This window comes from Mycena indigotica (genome assembly GCF_014461135.1).
Source record: "Mycena indigotica strain 171206Taipei chromosome Unknown Mind.scaff0002, whole genome shotgun sequence".
Classification (NCBI taxonomy): Eukaryota; Fungi; Basidiomycota; class Agaricomycetes; order Agaricales; family Mycenaceae; genus Mycena; species Mycena indigotica.
Window position 1 is genome coordinate 5,739,121 of NW_023503001.1, and position 23,358 is coordinate 5,762,478.

The window sequence follows — 23,358 nt, forward strand, 5'->3', positions numbered from 1 at the left end:
TGGATGGTATTTACATGGGCACAGAAAGTGTGATGAAGAGGATTGTCAGCTATACTAGTGCCCGAAGTGATACTAGGTCCATGATGTCAACCATCTTAAGGAAAGAATTTGCTTCTCCAACATCACGACAGCTTGTTGCTCTGAGCGACCCTTGTTGGGTCATGAAGTCAGCGATAAGTGCCAAGTGCCGATAGTCAACATGGGATCCATCAAGCTCCACAACAGTACGCAATTCCTTCAATATGGTAGCACGCGCAGCTTCAATTCCCAGAACTTTGCAGACTTCGACAATGTTGTTGGAGTAGGTCCGCTTGAAGTCGACACCCTCTACGGGCAAAACATCTTTGAAGTTACTTCCCTCCGTTTCTATTATCCACTCCGCTCTGGGCCGCCAAACTAGCCTGCCATCCACTTCAAGCTTGATCAAGTCGGACTGCATCAAAAAAAGCCTTGTGTATCCCTTTGACGCCGCATAGACGAATGGAGTCAAGCATGGTGTTGCCCAAATGTTGGAGAAGTATGTCTTCTTCTTCCTCTTCATATCCTCCCACGATCCGACACCGAATGACGAGTTGGTCCGCATTGTCTTCACTCCAAAGCACAGACATGTCCGACTTGAAGGTCTGAGCAATACAACTCGCAACGTACGCCATCGTAAACCTGCCAACCATCTTCATCCGATTCAGTTCAAGACGCAGGAGCCAAGGGGAGTGCAGATGCAGTGTAGACTCGAGTTCTGCATCCGGAATGGCAAAGAAATCACTGACAAAGCTGTAGTCTTCCGCAATAATCGTTGAGGTTGGGTCAGGGTCATAGTATACCTCCATAGCAGACACGACATCGCGTAGATGCACAGACTCGAGTTGGTGGAAGACACCCAGAGCAAGCACCCGCTCTTTCGACAATTCAGGGTCGAGATAGACTGTGAGGGAAGGTGTCTTGATGTCATGTACCACGTTGAAAATCTCCTCGAGACGAGGAATGCCGAGTAGAATTGGCTTCAACGATGCACCAGGAACATATGTCGGCTCTGTGCCCATTTGAGGTGCTCCGATTGAGCATGCTGCAAGGATACCGCACATCTCGCCAGGACTGACAACAGAGCGATAAAATCTGGACTCGACCTCCGCCAATATCCAGTCGAATGCCGCCCGAGTTAAACACAGTTCCTCTACAATACGATGACTCATGAGCATCGACCGAAAACATATGCAAAATAGCAAAACGGCATCCTCGTTCGCTGCTCTACTCAACAAGCCTTCCCCGTGAACGACAACTAGTCGCTCGCTCAATGCCTTGACGGTGTCGATGACATAGACCGGTTCGAGGTCACTAGGTTCTCGCGAGTTGATGCGGAAAGTGCGAATGGCGTTGTTGATAATGCGTTCTACATTGACTGGAAGGTAGAAATATGCCGTCTGATTTGCCTGGAGTACGACGTTTTGCAAGAACTGTCGATCTTCTAGCAGCTGCTGGTATTCTTCGTCATATTTGGCCTCTTCTGGCGCGAAAGCAGTGTTATGGGAACTGAGCGCTATTGTAGGAACGCGATGGGCGTCGGAGAAGTCCGAATCACTCGAAGCAAACGTAGGAAGCTCTTGTCGCTCAACAAAGACAACGTCCATGCCATCATCTCCGTATAGGAACTGAAAAACATTGCCCGCCGAGTCCCGCACCGTCCCATCATAACAGACAACCAAGTCCTCGAGGGCATCCACCAACTGTCGCTTCATATGCAACATCTCCGCCGTTCTGTTGGCTTGACCGATCGAACTGCTGCGACTGGCCATTGCAGAGAAGAAGAATTCGTGAGGCTTGAGACCATTAATATACGAACTTTCCACGAAACCACGTGAAGCTGGCCCGAAGTCGTCCTGACTAAAATGCGGCAATGTCCGATTCTTGAACCCGAAAGGGATTCGCTCATGACTCTGCTTCCACTCTGGAATCTGTTGGCTCTCAATCCATTGTTGACCAACGCAAACCGACATCCGCGCAATGTCAATGAAGGATCTAGTCGAGTTGGTAGCAGCCATTTGTTTGATATTGTTGGTCGCCTTCATTTGATGCTGTGCGAATGACCCAGAGGAATCGCGGGCCACAATGAGGCGTGAATGAACCAATTGCTCGAAGGACTCCCGGATTGTCATGCCAGGAGCTCGCCGCAATCGATCGTGCGTGGTGTCCTCAATGTCCTGGGAAACATCATTTTTACAGTCTTCAACCCTCCGAGTAACCACGACCATGGTGTCGTTATCAAGAATGAGGTCGCCAATGCCAACGGTGAACCCGGTGTGGAAGAGCCAATGGTTGGTGACCAGCTGCAGACCGAAAAGTAGCTCCCTAGCAGCATCGGGGCCCTTCTCGAGAAAGACGACACCAAAGAGCCTACTATGTGACTTCGCATCGAATGTGCCCCAGAGCATGTTCCCGTCTTCAATCAGCAGGCCGACATCGAGTAGCTCGGGACTGTTTCTGTTGCTATCATAACTGGGAGAGTAGAAATCGATGCCGCGGGGAATGATCATGCTAAGTATCTGCTTGCCGGACCAAAGTAGCTTGGGTTTGACGATAGCGGGAACGGGGATAGTACCGTTCCAATGAGGAATCCACAGCACTAGGTTTTGGACCTCGCTCCAGTCGAGGAAGGTGTCACGAAGGGCAAGCTTTCGAAGGCCCAAGATAGTATCCCGCCACGTTGCGATGAATGCCTTGTTGCTTCGAGCCAGCTATATGTCAGAATCAGCTTATTGGTTTCCGAGGGTTAAGTGTTTTAACCTGATATGGACGCGGAGCCCACAAGTTTTGAGTTAGTTCGGCTCGCGACTTAATGTCTTGCGGGATACTGTCGAATGATCAATTTAAAATACAAAAAAATGGCAAGGCGCTGACTGCATCTCAATTTCCATTTCCTCCGCGTCAAGGCAGCCCAGTAGCGATAATGTTCTAAGCGTTTGGGGTAAGTACCAAAATGAAAGCCATCGCCAATACCATACACAGGGTTCAGATGGAACGCTGCAAAGATCATTACCGAATGTCACGCAAATAAGGCTGAGACAACACAAACTGGAAAAGGGCAAGAGTTTGACTTTGTAGCTTTGCAAATGTTCCCTATGACGACAGTGGCCAAATAGAACAAAGCTAATGCAAACATCAATGGGAAATAAGCAAGCAAAGCAGACGATGCTCACTCTCCATCCTTCAAATATCGCTCGACAACCCAACCAATGTCAACGACCACCATATCGCGCCTTGGATCGATACGTTCACCTGTCTCCCTGACAAGACAGCAAGCCCCGCCATTGCCGACGACATTTCGCAGTTGGCCAATATTAAATTGCGTGACTAAAGCAAAGATGAGCTCCAAGAACGACTCTATCTCCCAGAAAGCGAACCGCGTTCTGGATACATTATATCCATGGCAATATTTGAAGGAACGCCAAGTTCGTTTAGTTCGAGATTGGGGTCGGAAGTTATGACCGGCGGAGCCGCAAATTCAACCCTCTTCATATCGCTCTGTCCATTGGCAATCACACTCGGGGTCCGCAAGCTCATATGAGAAGAGCGCAAAGTTTGGGGAACCCTGACAAGTTCGTTGTCCAAGTAGGTGGTGACATGAAACTGGAATCAGGTGAGTGATTGTTATGCAGCAGGAATTATCTACGGACTTGAAGGAGTTTCTCCAACTGCTCTGTAGAAAGGCCGTCTTTCTCGCATCGTCTCAACTCGGCAGACACCTCAACAATCGCAGAAAGCTTGCGCGCCAAACGATCATGGCCTTCGTCGACTTGTGATGGTGGAACCGGTAATACGGTCAAAACCATCCATTCGGGGCGAGTACCCGACAACCCCAACAGGTGTAGGTCGTCATTTGATATCTTCTGCAAGATCTGGCGAACTTGTGAGGGAGAAATGGCGCGTGGTTCCTTGGTGTTCCTTGGTAAGATAAATGGCAAGAAGGAAAATGTACACATTAGCTCACATTATCCGTCTGGCTCATCCAGAGTTGGAGGCCCCGTTTCAAAATTCGTGGCTGTGGGTGTGCACATCCGCTCTCGTCATACCCCGCCTCACAGAGCATGTTGGTCTTGCAGTGTCGCCAAACAGCGTTCCTGCGGCGTCTGGGGTCGCCAATTCGTTCAATCTCCTCCGCAAGGGTCTTTTTGACAAGTTGATACAGCAAGAGAAGAAGAAGAAGAACTCACAACGTCTAGTTTGAGCTTGGCGCAGTTCAAGCAGATGCTCTCCAAAATCTTCTTCACCATGAAAAGGAAGCCTGAGACTCGGAGGTTATCAACCTGAGCCAGCCACAAAAACGGTTGAAACACACCAGGATGGAAAACAGGACGCGCGAGCTGGATGTGGCCGAAATGGCCCGGACAATGTGGTCGTTTCCGGCCACAGCTGTGGCACGCGGAGTCATAGTTTGCGGGGCCCAAACGGGGATCACCAGCCTCGTCTATATCTTCCGCATGCTCAATTTCGACGACAGAGTGCGCCTTCTGCAGAGATGTCAGACAGCGGAAGAGACCGAAGAAACCGCACAATTTCCTCTGGGGAGAGAAGTTCGAGGCAGACTTCGCGAATGTTGCGAATGGGAAGTGGGAAGGTCATGGCTTAAAAAGAAGAACAGAGGACTCCGCGCAGACAAACGGCTGGCAAAGTGAAAAACATAAAGGGGGAGAAATGGTCTAGCGCTCACAACATAACTGCTCCCATGAATACAAAATACCCAGCGCTCTGTTGCGAGCAATCAACGAGCAATGGGCGGTGATATCAGACTTCGTTGACATAGCAGTCACGTCGTCACAGCAGTCACGGGTCATCACATTAAAAGCATCAGATCAGTCAAGAGCTACCTAGTACTCAGTAGATACGTGGTCTATCGCATTCCCCATCGCCTCTAAATACATGCCCCAGTCCGACACTCTGAAAAGAATTTCAGTTAACTTCTCAGGCATTGGTTGCACAACTCACTCAAAGGTGCTCGGCGCCTGCGACCAAAAGGCGACCGTGTTCATATCAACGTCCATAGCGAAAAGGTCGGCATAGGAAGAGCTGGATGTAGGTTGCTGGTGTGCCTGCTCCTCCCCGGGGCCAAACGAGTATTGCAGCATCAGCTCTACCTCGTCGACAGGCTGTGATGGCGTGAAACCGGAATGAGTGTGGTCGGAATTTGAGTTTGACCACTGCGCAACAGCGTCGTTGACCATCTGACTGTCGACTGCTGGTCCGGAAAATGGGGACGGCGAGGCGCTTCGACCTATTTGAGTGGGGCCTGAGGGCGGGGGGTACGGAAAAGCGGCGGTGACAGCGTTTTCGATATCAACATTCAGCAGTTGCTGAAGTGTGTCTCTATTTCAGAGTTGTCGGCGAGCAAGTTGCGAGGACTAAGATACGAACGCTAATGGTGCAGCGCTTGGCCATTGAGCTGCATGAGCCTCAAGAGCTTCCAAACAACGGCGAACATCGATGAGGTCAAGCATTTGCTGGTCGCTTGAGCCGCCCTTGGCAACGACGGATCCAGAGGTCTGTTTGGTATTGCGTGCCATGCCCCAGACATTGAGCAGAAGCCCAACTCCCGCCGTAAAGGCAGGAGTCTATGGAATGAATGTCAGGCACAGTTACTGTAGAAAGGACAAGACGAACGGGGCCACAGATGAGTGGGTGTCCGGGACGAAGTCTGGTATAGACATCGACGAGACGAGCAATTGCTCGACCAGCATTGTTACAAACCGAAAGCGAGGGGAAAGTCTGGAAGCAACGAATGAGTGACAACATCATATGGGTTCGTATTCTTCACTCTCGGTTTAGCGCCAGGTCCTTTGGCATGATGCGATGCTGGGATGAATGGCCGATGGATGAGGATTTGGGCGAAATAAAACATGCAGTAGAGAGCCGCTGACTGATCGAGGAATAGCGCGTTTGGATCGACAGACTCCTGAGGGTTCCAGCGAACTGGGACTACTCAGAGAAGCGGAGCGTGTTTCTACGGCACTTACGATGCTCCGGAATCGAGTCAAACCACGAGTTGAGTGCAGAATCAAATTCGACAACGAGCGGCTCCTCCCAATCATCATCGTTAAGCCCTATTAGCCGTTTATTTCGGTTTGTTGTATACTGCGAGAATTTAAATACTTATTCATACGGAAACTGAGGCTTACCAATATCTTGAGCGTGTACGACAGTATCCTCTGGAGTTTAAGATCCAATATGAAGAAATCCACGGAAGAGGGAAGCTCAGGCGGTTGCGCAAAGCCTCCCTCCGTCCAGTACTGGTCATCGCATCGGATAGGAAGACCGAGATCCGTTCTATGTGGGTTGAACTTGAGACGGATTCTTGGTTGGCTGCATAGACATACTCGTGAAGTGGAATGGCGATTGACCGCCCGAGAGCAGCACTGAATCGTGTGTCCATTAGGGTAAGGAGCCTGTTAAAGACATTAGGAAAAACCGTAAGTGCAAATGCTAACCGACCAATAAGCTCGCTTCTCCAGTTCCATTTCAGGAGAAATCGGACCGCGATGCATGCGTTCCCTGTGGGAACCCATGTCTTGCGCAAGACGCATACCTGCCCCGACGACAGACCAACAAGCGCGAGGGCTGGATGTCCGCTCAAGATACAGAGTAGCAAGCTGCGGCCAAAATAAGCATGGGGGAGCACACCGCTGAGAAGAACCAACACAATAGGACTGTAACGTGGACAGCGTTGGCTGGCTGAAGACCACAAGATCAACTTGGTCGAACCAAATATGGCCATTGGGTGAAGTTGGCGGCAGGCCTCGCACGCGAGGATCAGAAGAGTACTGAGCTCCAAGGGCACAGACTAGTAACACGACTGCTCCAAATTCTACGTCGTCTTTTAGATGACCACCTCTTGCGATGCTTTGTTCAAACGTGTCGCGATGGAGCAGCGGATAAAAGCTATTGACATTCACAAAGTATAAGGTGACGAGGCTGACAAGGAGGTTGTCTTCCGGAAATATGTATGGTTTCGCCGGGTTGTATGAATTCCACTATTTCAACATAAGCCACTATTAGAAATCAAGTGAGGCATCGCACTGGTCTCATTGCCCAAGGCTTTTCAGATACTTGACGCCTCGGCGCGCACCCCTGGCCACAGCCTTTCAAATCCATAATAGACTTGACCAACATCGCTTGGCTCGACTTCCCGTGGAACCCTTTGGATATTTTGAGGTGGCTAAGCTTGTGAGAGATGTCGGTGAAAGCAAGGTCATCGGAATGGGGAACCGGAAAGGGACTATTGAGGTTTCTAATCACTTCGGTGACAACCTGCACCCCAGGACCAATGGATTTCTTGTAGTCTGACGGTTTTGGTGGGGGAGGAAGGGCAGGTGGCTGAGATTGTTGCTGTTGTAGCAGGGATTCGACGGTTCTAAGTCGTGATTCCAATGATTTCACGTAGCTTTGAAGGTCGTTAGAGGATTCGTTGCTGAGAACTGCTGTACTTTACTTGCTTGACGTTCGTTTCTATCGAAATGACAACAAAATGAGCATACAGAAAGGGTAAGTATTGTCACATACTGCAGCTTTCTCCTCGTATGAGCAGGTGAAGTCGTACTTCAAGCAGCGGGAGCATGGCTCCTCTCCGTCACCTAGAAGTACGCGTTCAGTGTTGACTTGTGGGGGAGTCGCATCGTACATCGACCTATGTTCTTCTGTTAGTAAATATGAGGATGAGGGGAAATGCCCGCGCACGCTTCTTTTTCCTACACATGTCGCATGGCCTATGTGCTTTCTTGCGCTTTGTGGCTTGTCCTTCGTCGCCAGAAGACATCGTTTGTTGTTGAGGCCCGGGTGTGACTACACGTCTCCGCACGGCAATCAAAATCATGACGATCACATCACATTTAACAGGCGGATCAATCCTCAAGCCGAACCCGGGCCTTTGGACTAAAATTCTTTCACAAAGGAGCAACCGGTCTATTATCCCTCAATAAATGTGCAAGGCCACGATTTACTTATCCAAGAACAAGCTGCGGACTCGGGCTGGACCACTCCCAATAAAAAATTGTCACAAGCATTGGTTGAGGGACGTGCCGCTATCATCCGGAGCAATATGCTTAACTTGCAACACGATAGCATGTTCATGAACATCGAGGCTGCCATGCATTTGGTCAAGACCGAGTACACAGAGGCGCGCGAGCTGTTTGCGACTATTGTGCAAAAAACTTCGTCGACATTTAGCCCTGGGACCTATGCGTATGCTGTCATCAACCTTGCACTGGTTGATGTGGAGATAGGGGGGACTCAAACTCGATTCACACACACATTGAGGTTGCTCGCGAGACATTCCGTCTCTCGCATAGCATTCGAGGTCTGCAGATTGCGGACATTTCCCAAGCTTACCTCGACCTTTGTAACGGCGATAAATCCCACGCGCTAATTCGGCTGTTCGGCGAACTTCGCGGCAACGATGACGAATGTTCTTTCATGTGTCTCACAAGACTCGCCGATCCAACCAATCGTCTTCATGACTTGGAAGATGCAATCTGCTGGGCCACCGTTTTCTTCGCATTCGCTCAGCGCAAAACTAATCCATTGGCGATAAACCAAGCTCTTCGGTGTCTTGGTGAAGTCGCCATATGGTCTGGAGAACGAGCCGAGGGCCTGATTCTGCTTGAACTTGCTTTGGAGGGGTTTACCGCGATGGACGTCCATCACAGTAAAGCACAGTGCCTGGAATCGCTGGCCAGGCTCCAGCTTCGGATGGGTCATCGTGTGAAGGCAGAACAATTATGGCGGACTGCGCGACCGCTCTTCGAGCGCTGCCAACAGCTTGAGCAAGTAGAGCACATTGACCATGCGCTTTTACAATTCGTGTCATTTGATGAGGAGAGAGTTAAGCGTGAAGCTTGAGTAGCACCTGGTTAATACTCAGTTTCTCTCCAACAAATTTGTCACCACCGCCTGTAATTGCATTCATCGGATTTCATCCACTAAAGCGAGACACATTTCACAGCCCTAATGCATCACACTTTTGCTGCACCTTCGCCAGTTGGTGCTCTGTTCATTCAAGTCAGCAGCAGGCCTCTATCCAGAGGCAAACACTCACGAGCAAGCGGGCTGTCCAGCGAGAACAACGTCATTGTCGTGAGCCCATTCTGCAAATCCACCAACAACGCAGCCTCCTCTTGGTTGTAAGCCATATCAACGTTCAACGTCGTGCCCAGGCTTGCGCGGAAAAACCGCGTCCTCTCAATCTCCCGCAGCACGACCTGACATGCGAGCAGCAATAGGGTGCCTACGGTCGGTCCGACGGAGAGGAAGTCCGGAATGTTGGCGTCTCCAAAATTGGCGAGAATGCGACGGGCGGCGGTAATACTAGGGCCGGTATCGCCAGTGTCGTTCTTGTGAAGCTGGATGACGGCGGCATTGAGCAGCCCATGGGCGAGTGACAGGACGCGGGCCTCGTCGCTCCGTTGATAGAATGAGGAGATCGGTGGTATTTGAGTGCCCAGTTGTTGTATACGAGTCTCCAGCCACGTGGTTGCGCTAGCGTGAGCGGCTGCTGCTTGTGGTTGCATTCCTAAAAGACATGACTATACTGACACAGAACACCAAGTATGCTTGCCTGGCGACCACCTCCGCGAGAGCTGGACAGCACGCTGATGCAACACAGACGCTTGGACTTGCAGCGAAATGGGCGACCCAGGGCCCGTTATTCCATGGGTAACGAAGCCTTGGACCGTATCGCTGCCTCGAAGATCGGGCGGAAACATTCCCAACTCGTACTCGGTCAGCTCCAGAGGCCATGGCGTGTCGATGCTCAAGCCAGGAGATTCTAGTATTCCGAAATTGGCGCCGGGAGTCCGCACAGTCATAAGCAGGGTGTTTTGGACAAAAACGAGCATCCAAAAGCCGCGAATCCGTTCTCCTTCCTCGATTGAATCGCGCGGTGGGTCGGGCAGCGTCTCGGGATGGAATGAGGACGAGTCCATCAATGGCGGTGAAGGGGAGCGCGAAGATCGAATTCTGTGGAGGTGGTAGCCTAAAGCCAAGGTTATTGCGCCATTTGTGTGGAATTCAGCTTCGAGAAACTGCTTGGTGTTGAGGAAGTACGTTGCAAGCAAGATATGAGCTTGGATCGTATGGATACGATGCACCGATGGAACCGTGTCTGACAGTTCTGTGGCGATATGTTGCTGGGCACGCCGCGTAAATATGGCTTCGTAGGAGATCATGGGCTCTGATCGTGAAAGATGAATACCCCAGAGGTAGACGGCACATAGTACTGCTGGCGATGGACGAGCTGGGTGACCGAGAGGCAATTGAAGCAGAGCAGCCGCGCGAAAGCGCCCAATATGCATAAAAAACCCGAATTGAACGGCATGAGGGAAAAAGGCATCCAGCAACGTTTGTAGCAGTTCAGGCGGGGGTTCTTGAACACCAAGCAAAGAGTCATCGTCTCGCGATGACCTGAAACCAGAGGCATCTAGATAGTTATGAAGACAAGGAGAGGAGGCGAGTAGAAAGATACCTGATATGGCACTGGAATCTGCACTCGGGCTCGGTGGTAGATTCGATGGACCAGCGAGGCCAGGTGGGAGAATGAACGATGACGACGAGGCATGACCGGGATTCTCTAATTCAGTTACTCGAGCACGGAGACGCGCTATCGTTTCGTGAAGCTCTTTGGTGCGCGAGGTTGCGTCTGTGAATTCGCATTCATCGTCCTTTGGAACTCTGACACATGGCCCGCAGACTGGTCGCTAATAAAAAGGTGTCAACTCTTGAATAGTAGTAGCTACTAACCACATACCACCCCATCACATCTCTGTGGTCAAAGCAAAATTGTGAGCAACTTTAGGAAGTTATTTTCGATGCTCACAATTTTTAAATGCCTTTTAGACTTGCTCAGCCATCTGATTATTCGAATTGTGGAAAAAGCGCACCTGCAGTTCAAACACGCCTTCCCGCGGCGTAATGGCTCGGTTCGGGGCTTGGGCGGTCGCTTTCGTGGTGGTTTCTTTGGTGGCTCAGCACTTGTCGAAGACATTTGAGGAATTTGTACTGACCCAACTCCTGACTGTGCTCCATATTATACGGTTCAGATAACCTCCCTCAGCGTTGTTTGGTTGGAAGAGCGCAGCGACGATGGTAGTCGGAGGCAAACCGGGATCGACGGTGATTGACACACTCTAAGCCGTTCTTGCCGTGTACCCACAAACAAACCGGCCTGGATTGTGTCGTTGGTAAGCTCAAGGACGATGAGGGCTATGCTTTGACCGACACTGAACTGTACGCGAAATGGTATAGGTGAGCCTGAGGAGAAGGAATGCAACCGAAAAAGTTGTCTAGACAACTTGTTCTCGCAACAAGTGGATTGAATTCAAGCAGTTGTCTTCCCACAAAAATAGCTACACGAAGGTGTATTAAACTTCCCAAGCAATATCATTTTCGAAAGACGAAGAATGCTCTTGTCAAGCCGACATGGAAACTCCGTCTCTTCTGTCTAATTGCTTGAGATGTCCCTCCAGTAAGAAATTCGCTCTGGTTGTTCACTGGCAGAGCTTCAAATCCATGGCCGTGGCCCAACGCTCCTGGCGTTGATTGGCGTCTCCGTGGCGAAGATGAATTTCCGCCATTGTTTCATGGGCCCTGCTCTGGTGCATATCCATTGGAGTAGACCCGTCGAATACGACGACTAGTATAGCTAGTACGAGCATATTTGCAGCGGTTTCATCGTACCCTTGCACGTCCGCCGCGAAACAACGCAAAACTTGATTGATTCATTGAATGCCAACTGAAGAACCCCTGTCACTCGCGCCGAGACTTCAAGTTCATACGTAGTGAACAAGAGAGGAAGCAGAATGCGCGAGCAGTGAAATTGCTCAAGCCTTTGGAATATTCGCGCTTTCTCGAAAATTTCCAATTGCCGTTAGCGCCATTGAACGCACACGACTGCCACTGATTTCGGCATTAGTACTCTCCATCAAATGCCCTAGTCGCCTCCGCAAGTCGTATGCATTTGCTATAATTCCCATGAAATCACTCCACTAGAGCCAACCCGCCAAGTGCACGTGCGTGAGGGACCATTTCATCGCATTTGATGGCCAACGCAAGTGCCCGTTGGAAGAACAATCTCGCTTTGGCGAAGTCACGTGCGCAATCAAGATAATACTCCCCGATAGCATTGTAGAATCCGGCTACAAAAAGATTAGAGAGGTCAATTCCAGCGAAGATTTATTCTGACCCTCTGTTCTAGGACGGTTCAACCCTGATAAGAGCATCATTGCAATGTCGATTACGGTTTCTGGATCGGATAATTTGACAAATTGCCAACTGTGGAGCACTTCCATATAGTAGTGCAAAGAGAGGTAATTGTCGGCCAACGAGGGAAGAATGGCGGGTATTCGAGAAAAGAGAGGAGAGATTCCTCTTGATGTCATTCGACTCAAATAATTGAGCCGTAGAATCGTTCGGATAGTGATTTTCAGATCTTCGGGGTCATTGTCCAGCCCATGGAGAAGTAGTTGGTGAATGTTCCCATATTCGCTGTGAGGCGAGGGTAAAGATCGGTGGCCAGAGTACGACGATGAACGAACGCATCCCATAGTTCGGCGAGATTGTGGAAGTGGAGGCGGAGGCGACGTAAGGTAAGAGGCATTGGCGGATGAGCAACTTGGATGTACTCTCGAATGGGAGCCAATACACGCAGCCTTCCTGAAGGATCTGCATAGGCGAGCGAGGTTCGAATCAATATTGTCTTGTGAGAAAGGACATCAGGAATGGGCAGCCGACTTGGAAGAAGATCGACATCAAAAATCCCGTCAGGTAAGAGTGACACAAGACTGAGAAGCTCTTGTGCGTGAGGAGATGATTTGATTCGTGGACTGGACAGAGAGATGCGGATTGAAGTCTCGATATTGGACCGCTTGTCGTTTCCGTCAATCAAAGTTGCTGTCCTCTCTACCTTGAAACGCTCAAGGGTTTTCGCGGAGCCTTCAACTGCGGCAACTCGAGCGACAAGGTTGACCGCAAGGGGGACATTGTCCGTCAGGGCGAGAAGATCATCGACAATTCCGGGTTCATCCTGTTCATCAACAATGTCGAGGAAAGTTTGGCGGGCAGCAACGTCTGACAACGGTTCGAGAGGAGGCATGAATGGCCGCGTCCAAAGCGTCTTGCTAGGCCGCTCGGTACCTCGCATGGTCATCTGTCCAAGGTTGTTAGCATATGACCAAGTTCAGCGAGCCATAGGCATACCACAAGGGCCACATGTGGAATATCAGACAAGGCAGAGACAAAATCCTCAACGCCGGGTCTATTTTCTTGGGGTTCCCATGGTGTTTCGAAGTTGTCCAAGACGAGCAAGGATGACGATTTCTCCGTAAGGTGCCGTATGATTCCCTGGCGCGTCCGGAATGCGGGTTCAAGGCCAAGGTTAATGCCAATGATCGTGGTAAGATGGGAAACGGTGAATGCGGAGTCGCGGCATGGAATGAAATGTCGGTTTGGATATTTCTTCGCTATGTCCTCGTCATGGAGCGTGGCGACAGCAAGACTCGTCTTTCCCGTTCCACCGGGGCCCAGGATGGCCACTCGTGCAGCTTGAGTCAAAAGCAGATGGATCAATTGGCGGAGTTCGCGTTCACGGCCATTGAAGAGCTGTGGAACTGGTGGTAATAATGACAGTGACCCGGGAATATGATCACATGACCACCGCCTTCCGATTTCGCGGTCAAGGCAGCAGAGAGAAATGCAAATCATATATACACATGTTGAATGAGTGTAGAGTGGGTGTGCGTACCATGCTGGATAAAAGGGAAAGAAAAGGGGAAAGAAATGAAGGTAGGAAACTAGGTCAAGTAGGGGCTTAGTAAGTACGTAGGTATGGAAAACCCGATACACAGAGAGAGGAACAACAGCCGCAGGTCTAATACGTAGGTAGCAACAAGCAGCACGATACATATGCGCGAGAGAAAGAGAGGGAGAGACGGGATATATACGTAGCCTCTAATCGTATACCATCGGGAAGGAATATATTACCAGGGCGTGCTCAGTTGGATGAGGCGAAGCCTGAGTCGCTGACAGCGTCGGGCTTGGCCCCTTCTATGCGTACAGTGGCGAAGTAAGGGTTTGCCATCGCTTCTTTGGCAGTGAATCGCTCGCGTGGATCGAATCGTAAGAGCCTGTCGAGAAGATTGACGGCTTCAGGAAGGGCGAGAGGCTGGTTTTCTTGAGTGATGAAACGAGACCAAGGTTTGACGGGGTAGCTTGAGGTAAAAGTGAGCGGTGAAGCTATTTGAAAGATGCATGGGGACACATACTTTCCCAGAAGTTCTTCGATGTCACTTTCAAAAGGAATATCGTACGCCTTGAGGTAAGTGTCGAACTTGTCTGTCCCAAGAACGCGCATGATCTTGAGCAATTGGTCTTCATTGTCTGACCCACGGAAAAAGTGTTGCTTGCGGAAGATCTACAAGTTCCAGTGAGTTGGCATACCCTCTGTAGAAGCCTATACTGCACCATCGAAGCAAACATGCATCCAGTGCTCCAAAGATCAAGACTATAGTCATAGCGCTTGTAACCGACGAGCAGCTCTGGGGACTTATAGTGTCGCGAACCGACCCGCACGTGGTATTCTTCGTCCAGATGATAAAATTCAGCCAACCCCCAATCGATAAGACGAAGTTCACGACGTTGGTGGTCAATCATTACATTGGCGGGCTTCACGTCACGATGCATTATTCCGTGAGAGTGCACGAAATCGAGTGCTACAAGTAGCTGGAACATATAGTAGCGAATGTCGGGATCGGTAAGGCGAGTATAGAGTTGGCTCCATTCAGTGTTGTCAACATACTCGGTGACCAGACTGTGGTATAATCGTGAGGCTTCGGAGGTATAAGCAGAGTTCAATATACGCTGAAAGAGCACGCACGATCTCGAACCACGTCTAGTAAAGAGATGCAGTTCGGAGCGCCAGCAAGATTACGGAGAACCTTGATCTCGCGTTTGATTTTATGACCCGCCACTGGTTTAAGGACTTTGATTACGCAGCGGTCGTTGTTGACCGTGTCTACACCTTCGAAAACCTTAACGGACAAGGGTTTCAGCATTTGGCGTAACAAGAAGAAAGCAAAACAAACCTCAGAGTACTTTCCACCACCAATCCGGCGAATTATTTCGTAGCGGTCGGGAGCAGACCATTCTATCTTGAACTTATTGTACTCGTACCACGACTTGCCACGTATTGCGTTGGCGTCCGCATACACCCGCGACATCCAGCCGCCTCGTGGTGGTCGGCTTCAAGAAGGGAGGCGCGTCACAAAAAGAAGGTCACACAATCTCTTTGACTGCTCCAAAAACAGCAAGCTCAAGATCTCCGATATCGTATGCAACGATTGTCTCGACATCGCCATTTTCACGACAGAATACGCAGAGCCCATTGCCAAATGTCTACTGGAGCAAGCGACGAACGCAAAGCAGAGTTGGCCGAGTCTTTGGCTGAAATTCGTTCCCGGGTCGCCTCTGCCTCATCTGGAGCACCAACTTTGGTTGCTGTGTCGAAATATAAACCTGCATCGGATATTCAAGCGTGTTTTGAGCAAGGCCAGCTGGATTTCGGGGAAAACTACGTCCAGGAACTTGTTGACAAGGCAAAAGAGGTGAGAAGTGGCGTGTGTCTTCCTATCTCACCCTATCTAGTTATCTCAAGACATTCGGTGGCATTTTATTGGAACCCTACAGTCTAACAAAGCCAAAACTCTTGCTGGTGAGTTTTGAATCACCGTTTGGACGCGTCTCAATTATCAGCCATCCCGAACTTATATTCCATCCACACCCTCACGTCGATGAAGACCGCAACTCTTCTTAACAATGCTCTTCCGTCAGAACGAAAACACCCCCTCAATGTTCTTCTCCAAATCAACACCTCTGGGGAAGACTCTAAATCTGGCCTCAGCCCATTACTTTCCAAAGACGACAACGACAATGATTTGGTCAAGCTAGCGAAGCACATCGTGACTTCATGTCCTCAACTTCGTCTCGATGGCCTGATGACGATAGGAGCGCTGGAGCAGTCGTTAAGTGATGACGAGAACGCGGATTTTGTGACACTGACAACAACTCGCGACCTGTTGGAGCTCCAGCTACAAGAGGATGGTTTTCTGTCGGAAAGAAGGCTTTTACTAAGTATGGGCATGTCGAGCGATTTCGAGGCAGCATTGAAGGCTGGCAGTAATATTGTTCGTGTCGGCACAGGCATTTTCGGAGCTAGAGCAACAAAACAATGAAATTGACTTCTCGAGACCACTTTGTAGTATAGTCAAGTATCGTCGTGCTTAGCTGGTCTATTATCTACTTTTGCATTGTGCTGTTGACTATCATCTTCAAATTTCTTGATATTGAACGGCCACCTCACTCCGTACTACTCCTCTCCGCTCTCCCCAACCCACATTCCCTTAATCGATGAGCCACTACGACAGCAACCCATATGTACATACCCAAATACCGCAGGCGGAGGGTTCAGCTTCAGATAGCCATGGCAAACGACTTTCCGATCCGGGACCTCCGGTTACCGAAAATGAGGATTCGGAACACACGGGACACCCTGGGCGGAGAGAAAGCGAGCCTGGCCGGGGCTTTTCTGCTTTCTCACTACGAGGAGGAATGGAGGAGGGAGAGGCAACAGGTCGACGATTGTCATATGCCGAAAGCTCCTCTCCATCTCAGTCGTTTGTTTCCCTCGCCGATGACGAGCAAGACACTCGATTGGCTGCCTCACAAGGTCCCAGCGCGTGGCGACGTGGCACTCTCCGACCTGATGACCACCAATCCTACGCCGAAATGTCTTCAGCAACGCAATCCTTTGTGTCATTCCAAACTGGTCTAGAGGAGACCCCAACACATTCCACCGCAGCCCTTGGAAACTACAGCGATGTGGAATCGAGATTACCTGTCGCTGGACAGCGAACTGCAACAAGTAGGACGGGAAATTCTCCCTATGGCTTTAACAACCCATTCACCGAAGACACGCAAGACTCGCGCCATCCAATGCGGCGACAGACGGATGGCTATGTTAGAGATGAAGGACATGGGGCAGTGGTGCATGACCCGCGATATGGTCAACCAAGCCGACAGCAAACCGCGCCGTCCAACTTGGTTGGCTATAATTACGGAAACACTTCGCTGCCCCCTGCAATGCCCGAACCAATACGACAACCGACAATACTCGAGTACGGGCAAACTCCCTTGATGCCTGAACCACAACACGGGCAGCAAGGGAGCCACTACGGAGATTATGCATTCCACACCCAATCGCCCTCTATGCCTGAGCCTTATGACCAGAGCACCATTCGTCAGCCAACCGCAATGAGCCCCCCTTCGATGCCAGAAGCCTATGGAATGCCCAATCCACACCACTCCAGCGACGATGGGCTTTCTGGTGCTGACAGTCTTGCACTTGGTGCCCAAATTCCTAACCCCTGGGAGGCGACCAGCAATCCACCACCAATGCCATCATATACTCCCCATAGCCAGGGTCGTCAACCGACGATTTCTTCTACATCCACCGTCTCTCCGAGACCTGTGGGTGGTCATTCTGACTTTGCTGCTGGACAACCGCAAGGCGCCTCATCTCCTTCTCAACCGCTTCAAGGGCCTACTACCACGCCTTCTTTATCTTCACGCCCATCCGCGCCTCCTAGCAGTGCTCAGAGACCCGCCGCCGCTTGGGAGGGTAGTCAAGGACAATCACAAGTATATAACCAACCTTCACCACCACAAACTTTCACTACTGCTTCTCGCCCTACGGCGACTCCGCCACCGTCTTCCCGACCATCTGCTGCAATAATCTCCTCTCCTTCCCCTTCTCACCACCAAACCTCGTTATCAGCCAATCGGCCACAACAACAACAACAGTCAACTCCTGCCAGTGTTCACCCATTGCAACAACAGTCCACCACTCCCTCATTTAACCGACCTCAGCAACAAAATCCGCCATCAAACGTGCACTCTCCCCAACAATCATCGCTGGGAACGACGAAACCACCAGTTGTAGCTTCGAATGTGAACAAGCCGTTTCGCCCTGAGGAGCACCGCCCACCCGTGCAACAAGCAACACCTTCTACGAGACCACAACCACTCCCGAGCGTGTCCAACCAATCATTATCGCGGCCCACTCAACCCCAGCCGAAACCTTCAACGAATGGGCATCCAGCGACGACATATCCGCCTGCTCGACCTGTCGTAACTGAAAAGCCCGCAAAACAGGTTGCCCAAACGGCATTTACGACGCCGCATCAGCCCGTCAAGGCCACGCGTGGACCGGGAGACACGAAATACATTAGTATGCTACTCGCCTTGGATGATATTCCGGTGGGGTTTTTCCGATGCTTTTCCATGCATCATTGACCAAGTTTTCAGCCGCTTTGGAACATTCTGGCCAGTTTCTTCACGTGGATCTTGTTGGCTGGGTTCGTCCTTTTCCCGGGAACATTTACGAGTTTGGAACAAAATGAGCAACTCAACGCGATTGGTGTTACTGCGGTCAACGTCGTCAAGCACGTTTCGCTGTAAGCTTATTTAGTAATTCGATGATCGACTGTTGACTGTTATAGCTATGTTATCGCGTGGGTCTGCACTGGGATCGGTGCAGGAGGGATGCTCTGGCTCTGGCTTCGTTGGCGCAATAACTGGATTTGGCTCGTCAACCGGGTCTTCCTCCCTGGCTTTCTCAATTCGCTCGCGGGTCTTCTTTCAACGCTTTCCAGTGCGTTGGGCTCCCAGGATAGGACCTTCTCGGTCGCTAGCAAGTCCACGGTCATTGTGACCTCGGCTGTCACCGGAATTTGCGGATTGCTTGCTGCTTTTTATCTTCTCGTGCCGATACGCATGATGAAGAACCAGCATGACCGACAAGTTGGCAAGCAACATGCGGGAAAGCACGGGGCCGGGTATTCAGGCACGCGACCGCGATTACCAGGCAGACACGGCAGCCAGATGGACACGAAATATGTCAATATGCTATTGGCTCTGGATAGTATTCCCGTCAGTAAGCTGCAACCCCTTAAACACACTTTAATTCCCTTTAGATGATTTACAACCTCTTGACCAATTTCTTCACGTGGATTTTGCTGGCTGGATTCGTGCTGTTTCCGGGAACTTTTACCAGTCTCCAAAACAACCCACAGCTGGGTGCGGTGGGCATTACTGCAGTTAATGTTATCAAGCACGTCTCACTGTAAGCCTCTTCCTTCTTTCATTCTGGGGTCTTATATGTCTGTAGATTCGTCATCGCGTGGGTCTGTACCGGACTGGGTGTCGCAGGAATGCTTTGGTTGTGGTTCCGCTGGAACGCCAACTACGTTTGGCTGGTCAACCGGATATTCCTGCCCGGCCTGCTCAACTCGCTCGCTGGTGTCGTCTCCACGCTCGCCAGTGTCTACGGAGCCCAAGATGGGACGTTTTCCATTGCCAGTGTGTCGACTATCACCGTCACCTCCGCTTCTGCCGGTGTTTGCGGCCTCCTCACGGCGTTTTACATGTTCGTGCTGATTCGCAACCTGAAGAAGCAGCATGATCGACAGGTGGGGAAACAGCGCGCTGGGAAGCATGGGGAGGGGTACACGGACATATCGAAGAGGGTGTAAGACTAATATTTTCGTCTTGGAATTTTTCGTGCTCGAATTCTCCGTCTGTAATGGGACTTTTGTAGCTCTCTTGTAACTTCCCGTAGAATGTTGTGCTGAATCTGGAGAAATGAATTTTCATCTCTGTTAACTTCCAATTAAGAAAGAAACTGTACGTTAAGCATAAATACTCTGCATGTAAACATGACTGGAAGATGTGCTCATTCACTAGCAGGCCGTTTCTTCTTTTTCTCCAGGCCTTCCAAAGTGTCCTCCATTCCGCCCACATCAAGTCGCATGTCGGTAAGTTTACGACGGAGACCATCGACCCGTTTCATCAGATGCTCGAAGTTGATCTCAAGGGTGTCTACTCGGGTGTGGAGGCTTGCGCGGGGGAAAGTACTCGAGGAAGGCGTGGTAGGGTGGGAGACAGAGTAGGTGCTCGTTGACGGTGTGTTTGGCTCCTCGGAGTCAGTGTTACCGGAATGGTCCGAATCGGACTCGGATTCGGAGATGGCTTCTTCGTCAACTCTGCCAACGACGTGAGTGGTCAACAAGGGAGTGAGAGACGAGAATTGTACGTTTCAAGTGCCTTTGTGAACTGCGCGGGGTGTCGAGGAAGGGTCAAAGGCGAGAAGGCCTTTGACTGTCTGTAGGGCGGTGGAGAGGGTGGCACGTCAGCTGCTGATGGTTTCTGGCCACTGAGGGCAATCTCGTACGAGTTCGGGGGGCTTGGGGGAGAGAGACCGGGCGGTGGAAAGAGGCCTGGCATCGTTGGTGTGATATGGCGGGAAGGGAATGAGATGGGTGCGGCGCTTGGCTCCGTTCCCCTTTTCATCTTGAAGGGTCCTAGGTACCAGCATGAACGGACGGGAACTCCTTGATTCTTGATTGAAAGGAGCGCCGAGATCAGGGAACAAGGATGTCGAGCAAGGGCGGAAAATGTGTCCTAGACTTGTTCAATTGCAAGCAACAGTTCTTGTCCCGCGTTTGGGCTTGCAACTTGAAGTGTGTCATAGCAAGTCGATTTTGAGAAATTTTATCGGATGAAATAGGGCTACATTTCCACCTCACACAATCCCATGTACAGGTAGCTTGCAACGACCATCTTGATGAGAACTTCATTGAGAAGTGGTTGTTGATTTCGATGACTTGGGTCTCACGTGATGAATTGATGCGCTTGATGCGCCGAAAGAGCGGCCTCCTTGGCGGCCTCCAGCGTCAATAACAGGGAATCGCTCATCGGTTGTTGTGGTAAACCGTAGATAATTACAACTGCATACGCATACTGCACATTCTTGATCTTGGCATAATAACGAAACTGCGGGCGGTGTGGCCGTGTGATCTCTTCCCGCTACCAAATTTTTCTTCTCTTTCCCCTCCATGAGCGCCAACTACTCCCCATTACCGACAACAACGAACGTCCACCATCCTCCATCAAGCCACGCAATCCTTTCCAAACTTACTTCTAATGCTCCTCCGACCCGGGTCCGGCGGCTAATCGTGTTTGCCGCTGTTCTCATATCGAGTTCAGTGTTGCTTGTCTACCTCTTATATTCGCCTTCCATTTCTTCTCCATTTAACTCGCCGATATTTTCTTCGACCCAGAGGCAGCAAACACAACAGGTAGCCCCGAATGACGGCGGCTACTCAGATGTCAATCTCGCCGACGACCCATCCTCGCCATGGTTTCGGGACCCTCATCCAGCGCTGCACGCCAGACTTTTCCTTGCGCGGGCCCAAGCAGAAATCAAATCGAGAGGGCTGGACACATGCAATGGGAAGCTTTCGGGAAAGATGGTGGACGGGTACATCGACGCAGCGATGTCGTACTGTGAGCCAAAAGGTGTGTTATCCTGCTCACTTTCCTCAGCTTTTACTAAGATGAACTGCAGCTCAGACGCAGGATGCCTCGGTTACCTGTTTCCCAGTTCGAGCCGCCAATTCTCCGAATGCCTGGTGGCCATATACCCAGTCGTTCTGTGCCTCCCAAAACCTTATGCACAATGCTGGCTGGGGCAGTGACAATTTGAGGGAAAGGGGAGACTTCATCGGGAACTGTACGATAACAGAGGCTGGTCATGCGCTCAAGAAAGCCATGGGTCGGGAGAAATTCTTGGGTGCCGAATTCACCGAGGCATCTGCAGGGGCGCCACCGTCTTGTGGCGAAACTATCACCCATCCAGTGCTCTTTGTGCCCCGTCAAGACCGGTGGAATCCGTTCCATGTTGGGGAAGACCTTGTCACTACCTTCCTTGCCCTTTCCATTTTCTCCCGCCACTCTGCTCCGAAGGCGAGTTCATTGTGGAAAGACCTTCCGGAAGCGTATGCCTCAGACAACGCCAAGTTTACCCAACTTCGTGCTACACTCGAAACAGAGCTTGAATCAACTGCGGGTCTCCAGCTTATCTTCCAGGACGAATACCTTCCTACCCAGTCCCTTTTTGCGCCGCTGTACGATAGGATAGGTGCGTGGACTGCGAGGAGACAGGCGGCTGAAGCCCTCGGTGTTTCTGGATCGCCAACTTGCTTTACCAATGCGATGCATTCCGTCGGAGCTGGGGCCTCGCTACTCAGTGGAACAGGAGTCGGGCACAACTTTGATTGTGCGAGTGAGTTGGTTTGGGGAGCAAGCTTATGGTTGAGATGGATGTGGGGTCTTGAAAAGACCGTCCCGGGTGGGGCTTTCCTTCAAGGGCTGGCCAAACGAGAGGCGCTGGAGCCTCGTCTACCATTACAAGGCACTTTTAGCGGAGCGGAGCCTGTGCAAGTGCTTTTCCTTTCACGGGACAAGTTCGATGCCTATACCCGGTGCGCGTTTTTGGATTGATTTCCCTCAAACTGACGCAGACTGCAGTCACAAAAATGCACAACTTACAGCTTGGCAAAATGCCCGACACATCGACAATGAGCGCGATCTACTGATTGGACTACGGAAAGGGTTGGCGGAACTATGTCGGACGACGACTGACATCCCTGGCGCTACTTCGCCTGATCACGCAGCAGGCAATATAGACTGCACATATACCGACGCCGATATGTTACCTGGTTCGTGGGGTGTCCCCATGCATAGGCGGGAAGCGAAGGCTCTTGGGCTGAGCCACGACCTCACCCCAGCCCCCGACCATTCTCATTACCCGGAAAGACGACGACCACGTTCGGTGTTGTCCGAGAGAGCTGCTTCAGGCGCTCGAGCTTTACGATTCGCCACCCTTGACCCGACAACGCTGGCCCTTCCTGCCCAGCTAGGAATGGTTGGGCGGGCAGATGTAGTCATCAGTGTCCATGCTGGGGCACTGGGCCTGACGCTCTTCATACCAACGGGGCGGTCGAGTGTTATTGAACTCGTGCCAACGGGCGCTTACGGGGTATGTCTGTCATTTTTCCCCTTCGTTAAGAAGCTCATCTACGACACCAGAACCAACACTTCCACAATATGGCCCATATGATGGGAAATGAGTATGTTCAGATCGGCGTTCAGCGAAACGTCGATGTGCAAAAGGTGGTCAACTCTGTCAAAGAGGTTGTGCAGAGGAGGTTGCAGGCATAGTTGTTGTAAATTATAATACTAACCGATCGTGCTGGGACGCTATCAGAATTCTGAGGACCGGTCAGCAGAAATTTGAAGCCTGCTGTGACTTGTTTTCTTGGAGTCTTTCGGTACATTGGCAGTGTGCAAGTAGACTTACATTCAAGGGTGAGTCCTTGGATGCTACTTACTTGCAAGTATTCCTAGTAGAAAAGCTCCACAGTGACAGAGCAG

General features: G+C 50.9%; 7 protein-coding genes across 7 annotated transcripts; 3 read left to right on the top strand and 4 right to left on the bottom strand.

Moving 5' to 3' along the window:
• Window positions 1-413: 413 nt before the first annotated feature.
• On the bottom strand, window positions 414-4,614 carry MIND_00281900 (DNA-directed RNA polymerase subunit; the record flags this gene model as incomplete). Its single annotated transcript, XM_037359689.1, has 12 exons — window positions 414-2,729; window positions 2,779-2,845; window positions 2,893-2,946; window positions 2,997-3,015; window positions 3,068-3,141; window positions 3,192-3,345; window positions 3,396-3,621; window positions 3,669-3,926; window positions 3,983-4,159; window positions 4,206-4,276; window positions 4,331-4,502; window positions 4,546-4,614. 12 exons carry the CDS (start codon window positions 4,612-4,614, stop codon window positions 414-416), a joined length of 3,657 nt encoding a protein of 1,218 aa, XP_037224784.1.
• A 245-nt stretch (window positions 4,615-4,859) lies between these two features.
• On the bottom strand, window positions 4,860-7,665 carry MIND_00282000 (Zn(2)-C6 fungal-type domain-containing protein; the record flags this gene model as incomplete). Its single annotated transcript, XM_037359690.1, has 13 exons — window positions 4,860-4,929; window positions 4,978-5,355; window positions 5,404-5,600; window positions 5,650-5,754; window positions 5,804-5,958; window positions 6,003-6,120; window positions 6,165-6,312; window positions 6,363-6,431; window positions 6,478-6,635; window positions 6,684-7,016; window positions 7,063-7,426; window positions 7,475-7,491; window positions 7,546-7,665. 13 exons carry the CDS (start codon window positions 7,663-7,665, stop codon window positions 4,860-4,862), a joined length of 2,232 nt encoding a protein of 743 aa, XP_037224785.1.
• A 4,792-nt stretch (window positions 7,666-12,457) lies between these two features.
• Window positions 12,458-15,263, bottom strand: MIND_00282200 (Protein kinase domain-containing protein; the record flags this gene model as incomplete). Its single annotated transcript, XM_037359691.1, has 7 exons — window positions 15,114-15,263; window positions 14,906-15,059; window positions 14,494-14,858; window positions 14,295-14,443; window positions 14,087-14,240; window positions 13,231-13,632; window positions 12,458-13,180 (listed from the first exon to the last, which is right to left on the bottom strand). The coding sequence occupies exons 1-7, from the start codon at window positions 15,246-15,248 to the stop codon at window positions 12,458-12,460; spliced, it is 2,082 nt and encodes a 693-aa protein (XP_037224786.1). The 5' UTR covers window positions 15,249-15,263.
• Window positions 15,264-15,419: 156 nt separating this feature from the next.
• Window positions 15,420-16,259, top strand: MIND_00282300 (Pyridoxal phosphate homeostasis protein; the record flags this gene model as incomplete). Its single annotated transcript, XM_037359692.1, has 3 exons — window positions 15,420-15,632; window positions 15,673-15,739; window positions 15,781-16,259. The coding sequence occupies 3 exons, from the start codon at window positions 15,420-15,422 to the stop codon at window positions 16,257-16,259; spliced, it is 759 nt and encodes a 252-aa protein (XP_037224787.1).
• A 175-nt stretch (window positions 16,260-16,434) lies between these two features.
• On the top strand, window positions 16,435-19,616 carry MIND_00282400 (uncharacterized protein; the record flags this gene model as incomplete). The annotated part of the gene is made up of 5 exons (XM_037359693.1): window positions 16,435-18,342; window positions 18,391-18,539; window positions 18,585-19,014; window positions 19,059-19,207; window positions 19,253-19,616. The coding sequence occupies 5 exons, from the start codon at window positions 16,435-16,437 to the stop codon at window positions 19,614-19,616; spliced, it is 3,000 nt and encodes a 999-aa protein (XP_037224788.1).
• Window positions 19,617-19,816: 200 nt separating this feature from the next.
• On the bottom strand, window positions 19,817-20,367 carry MIND_00282500 (uncharacterized protein; the record flags this gene model as incomplete). The annotated part of the gene is made up of 2 exons (XM_037359694.1): window positions 19,817-20,126; window positions 20,177-20,367. 2 exons carry the CDS (start codon window positions 20,365-20,367, stop codon window positions 19,817-19,819), a joined length of 501 nt encoding a protein of 166 aa, XP_037224789.1.
• A 611-nt stretch (window positions 20,368-20,978) lies between these two features.
• MIND_00282600 (uncharacterized protein) lies at window positions 20,979-23,145 on the top strand (the record flags this gene model as incomplete). The annotated part of the gene is made up of 4 exons (XM_037359695.1): window positions 20,979-21,441; window positions 21,491-22,406; window positions 22,453-22,963; window positions 23,014-23,145. 4 exons carry the CDS (start codon window positions 20,979-20,981, stop codon window positions 23,143-23,145), a joined length of 2,022 nt encoding a protein of 673 aa, XP_037224790.1.
• Between the last annotated feature and the right edge of the window lie 213 nt (window positions 23,146-23,358).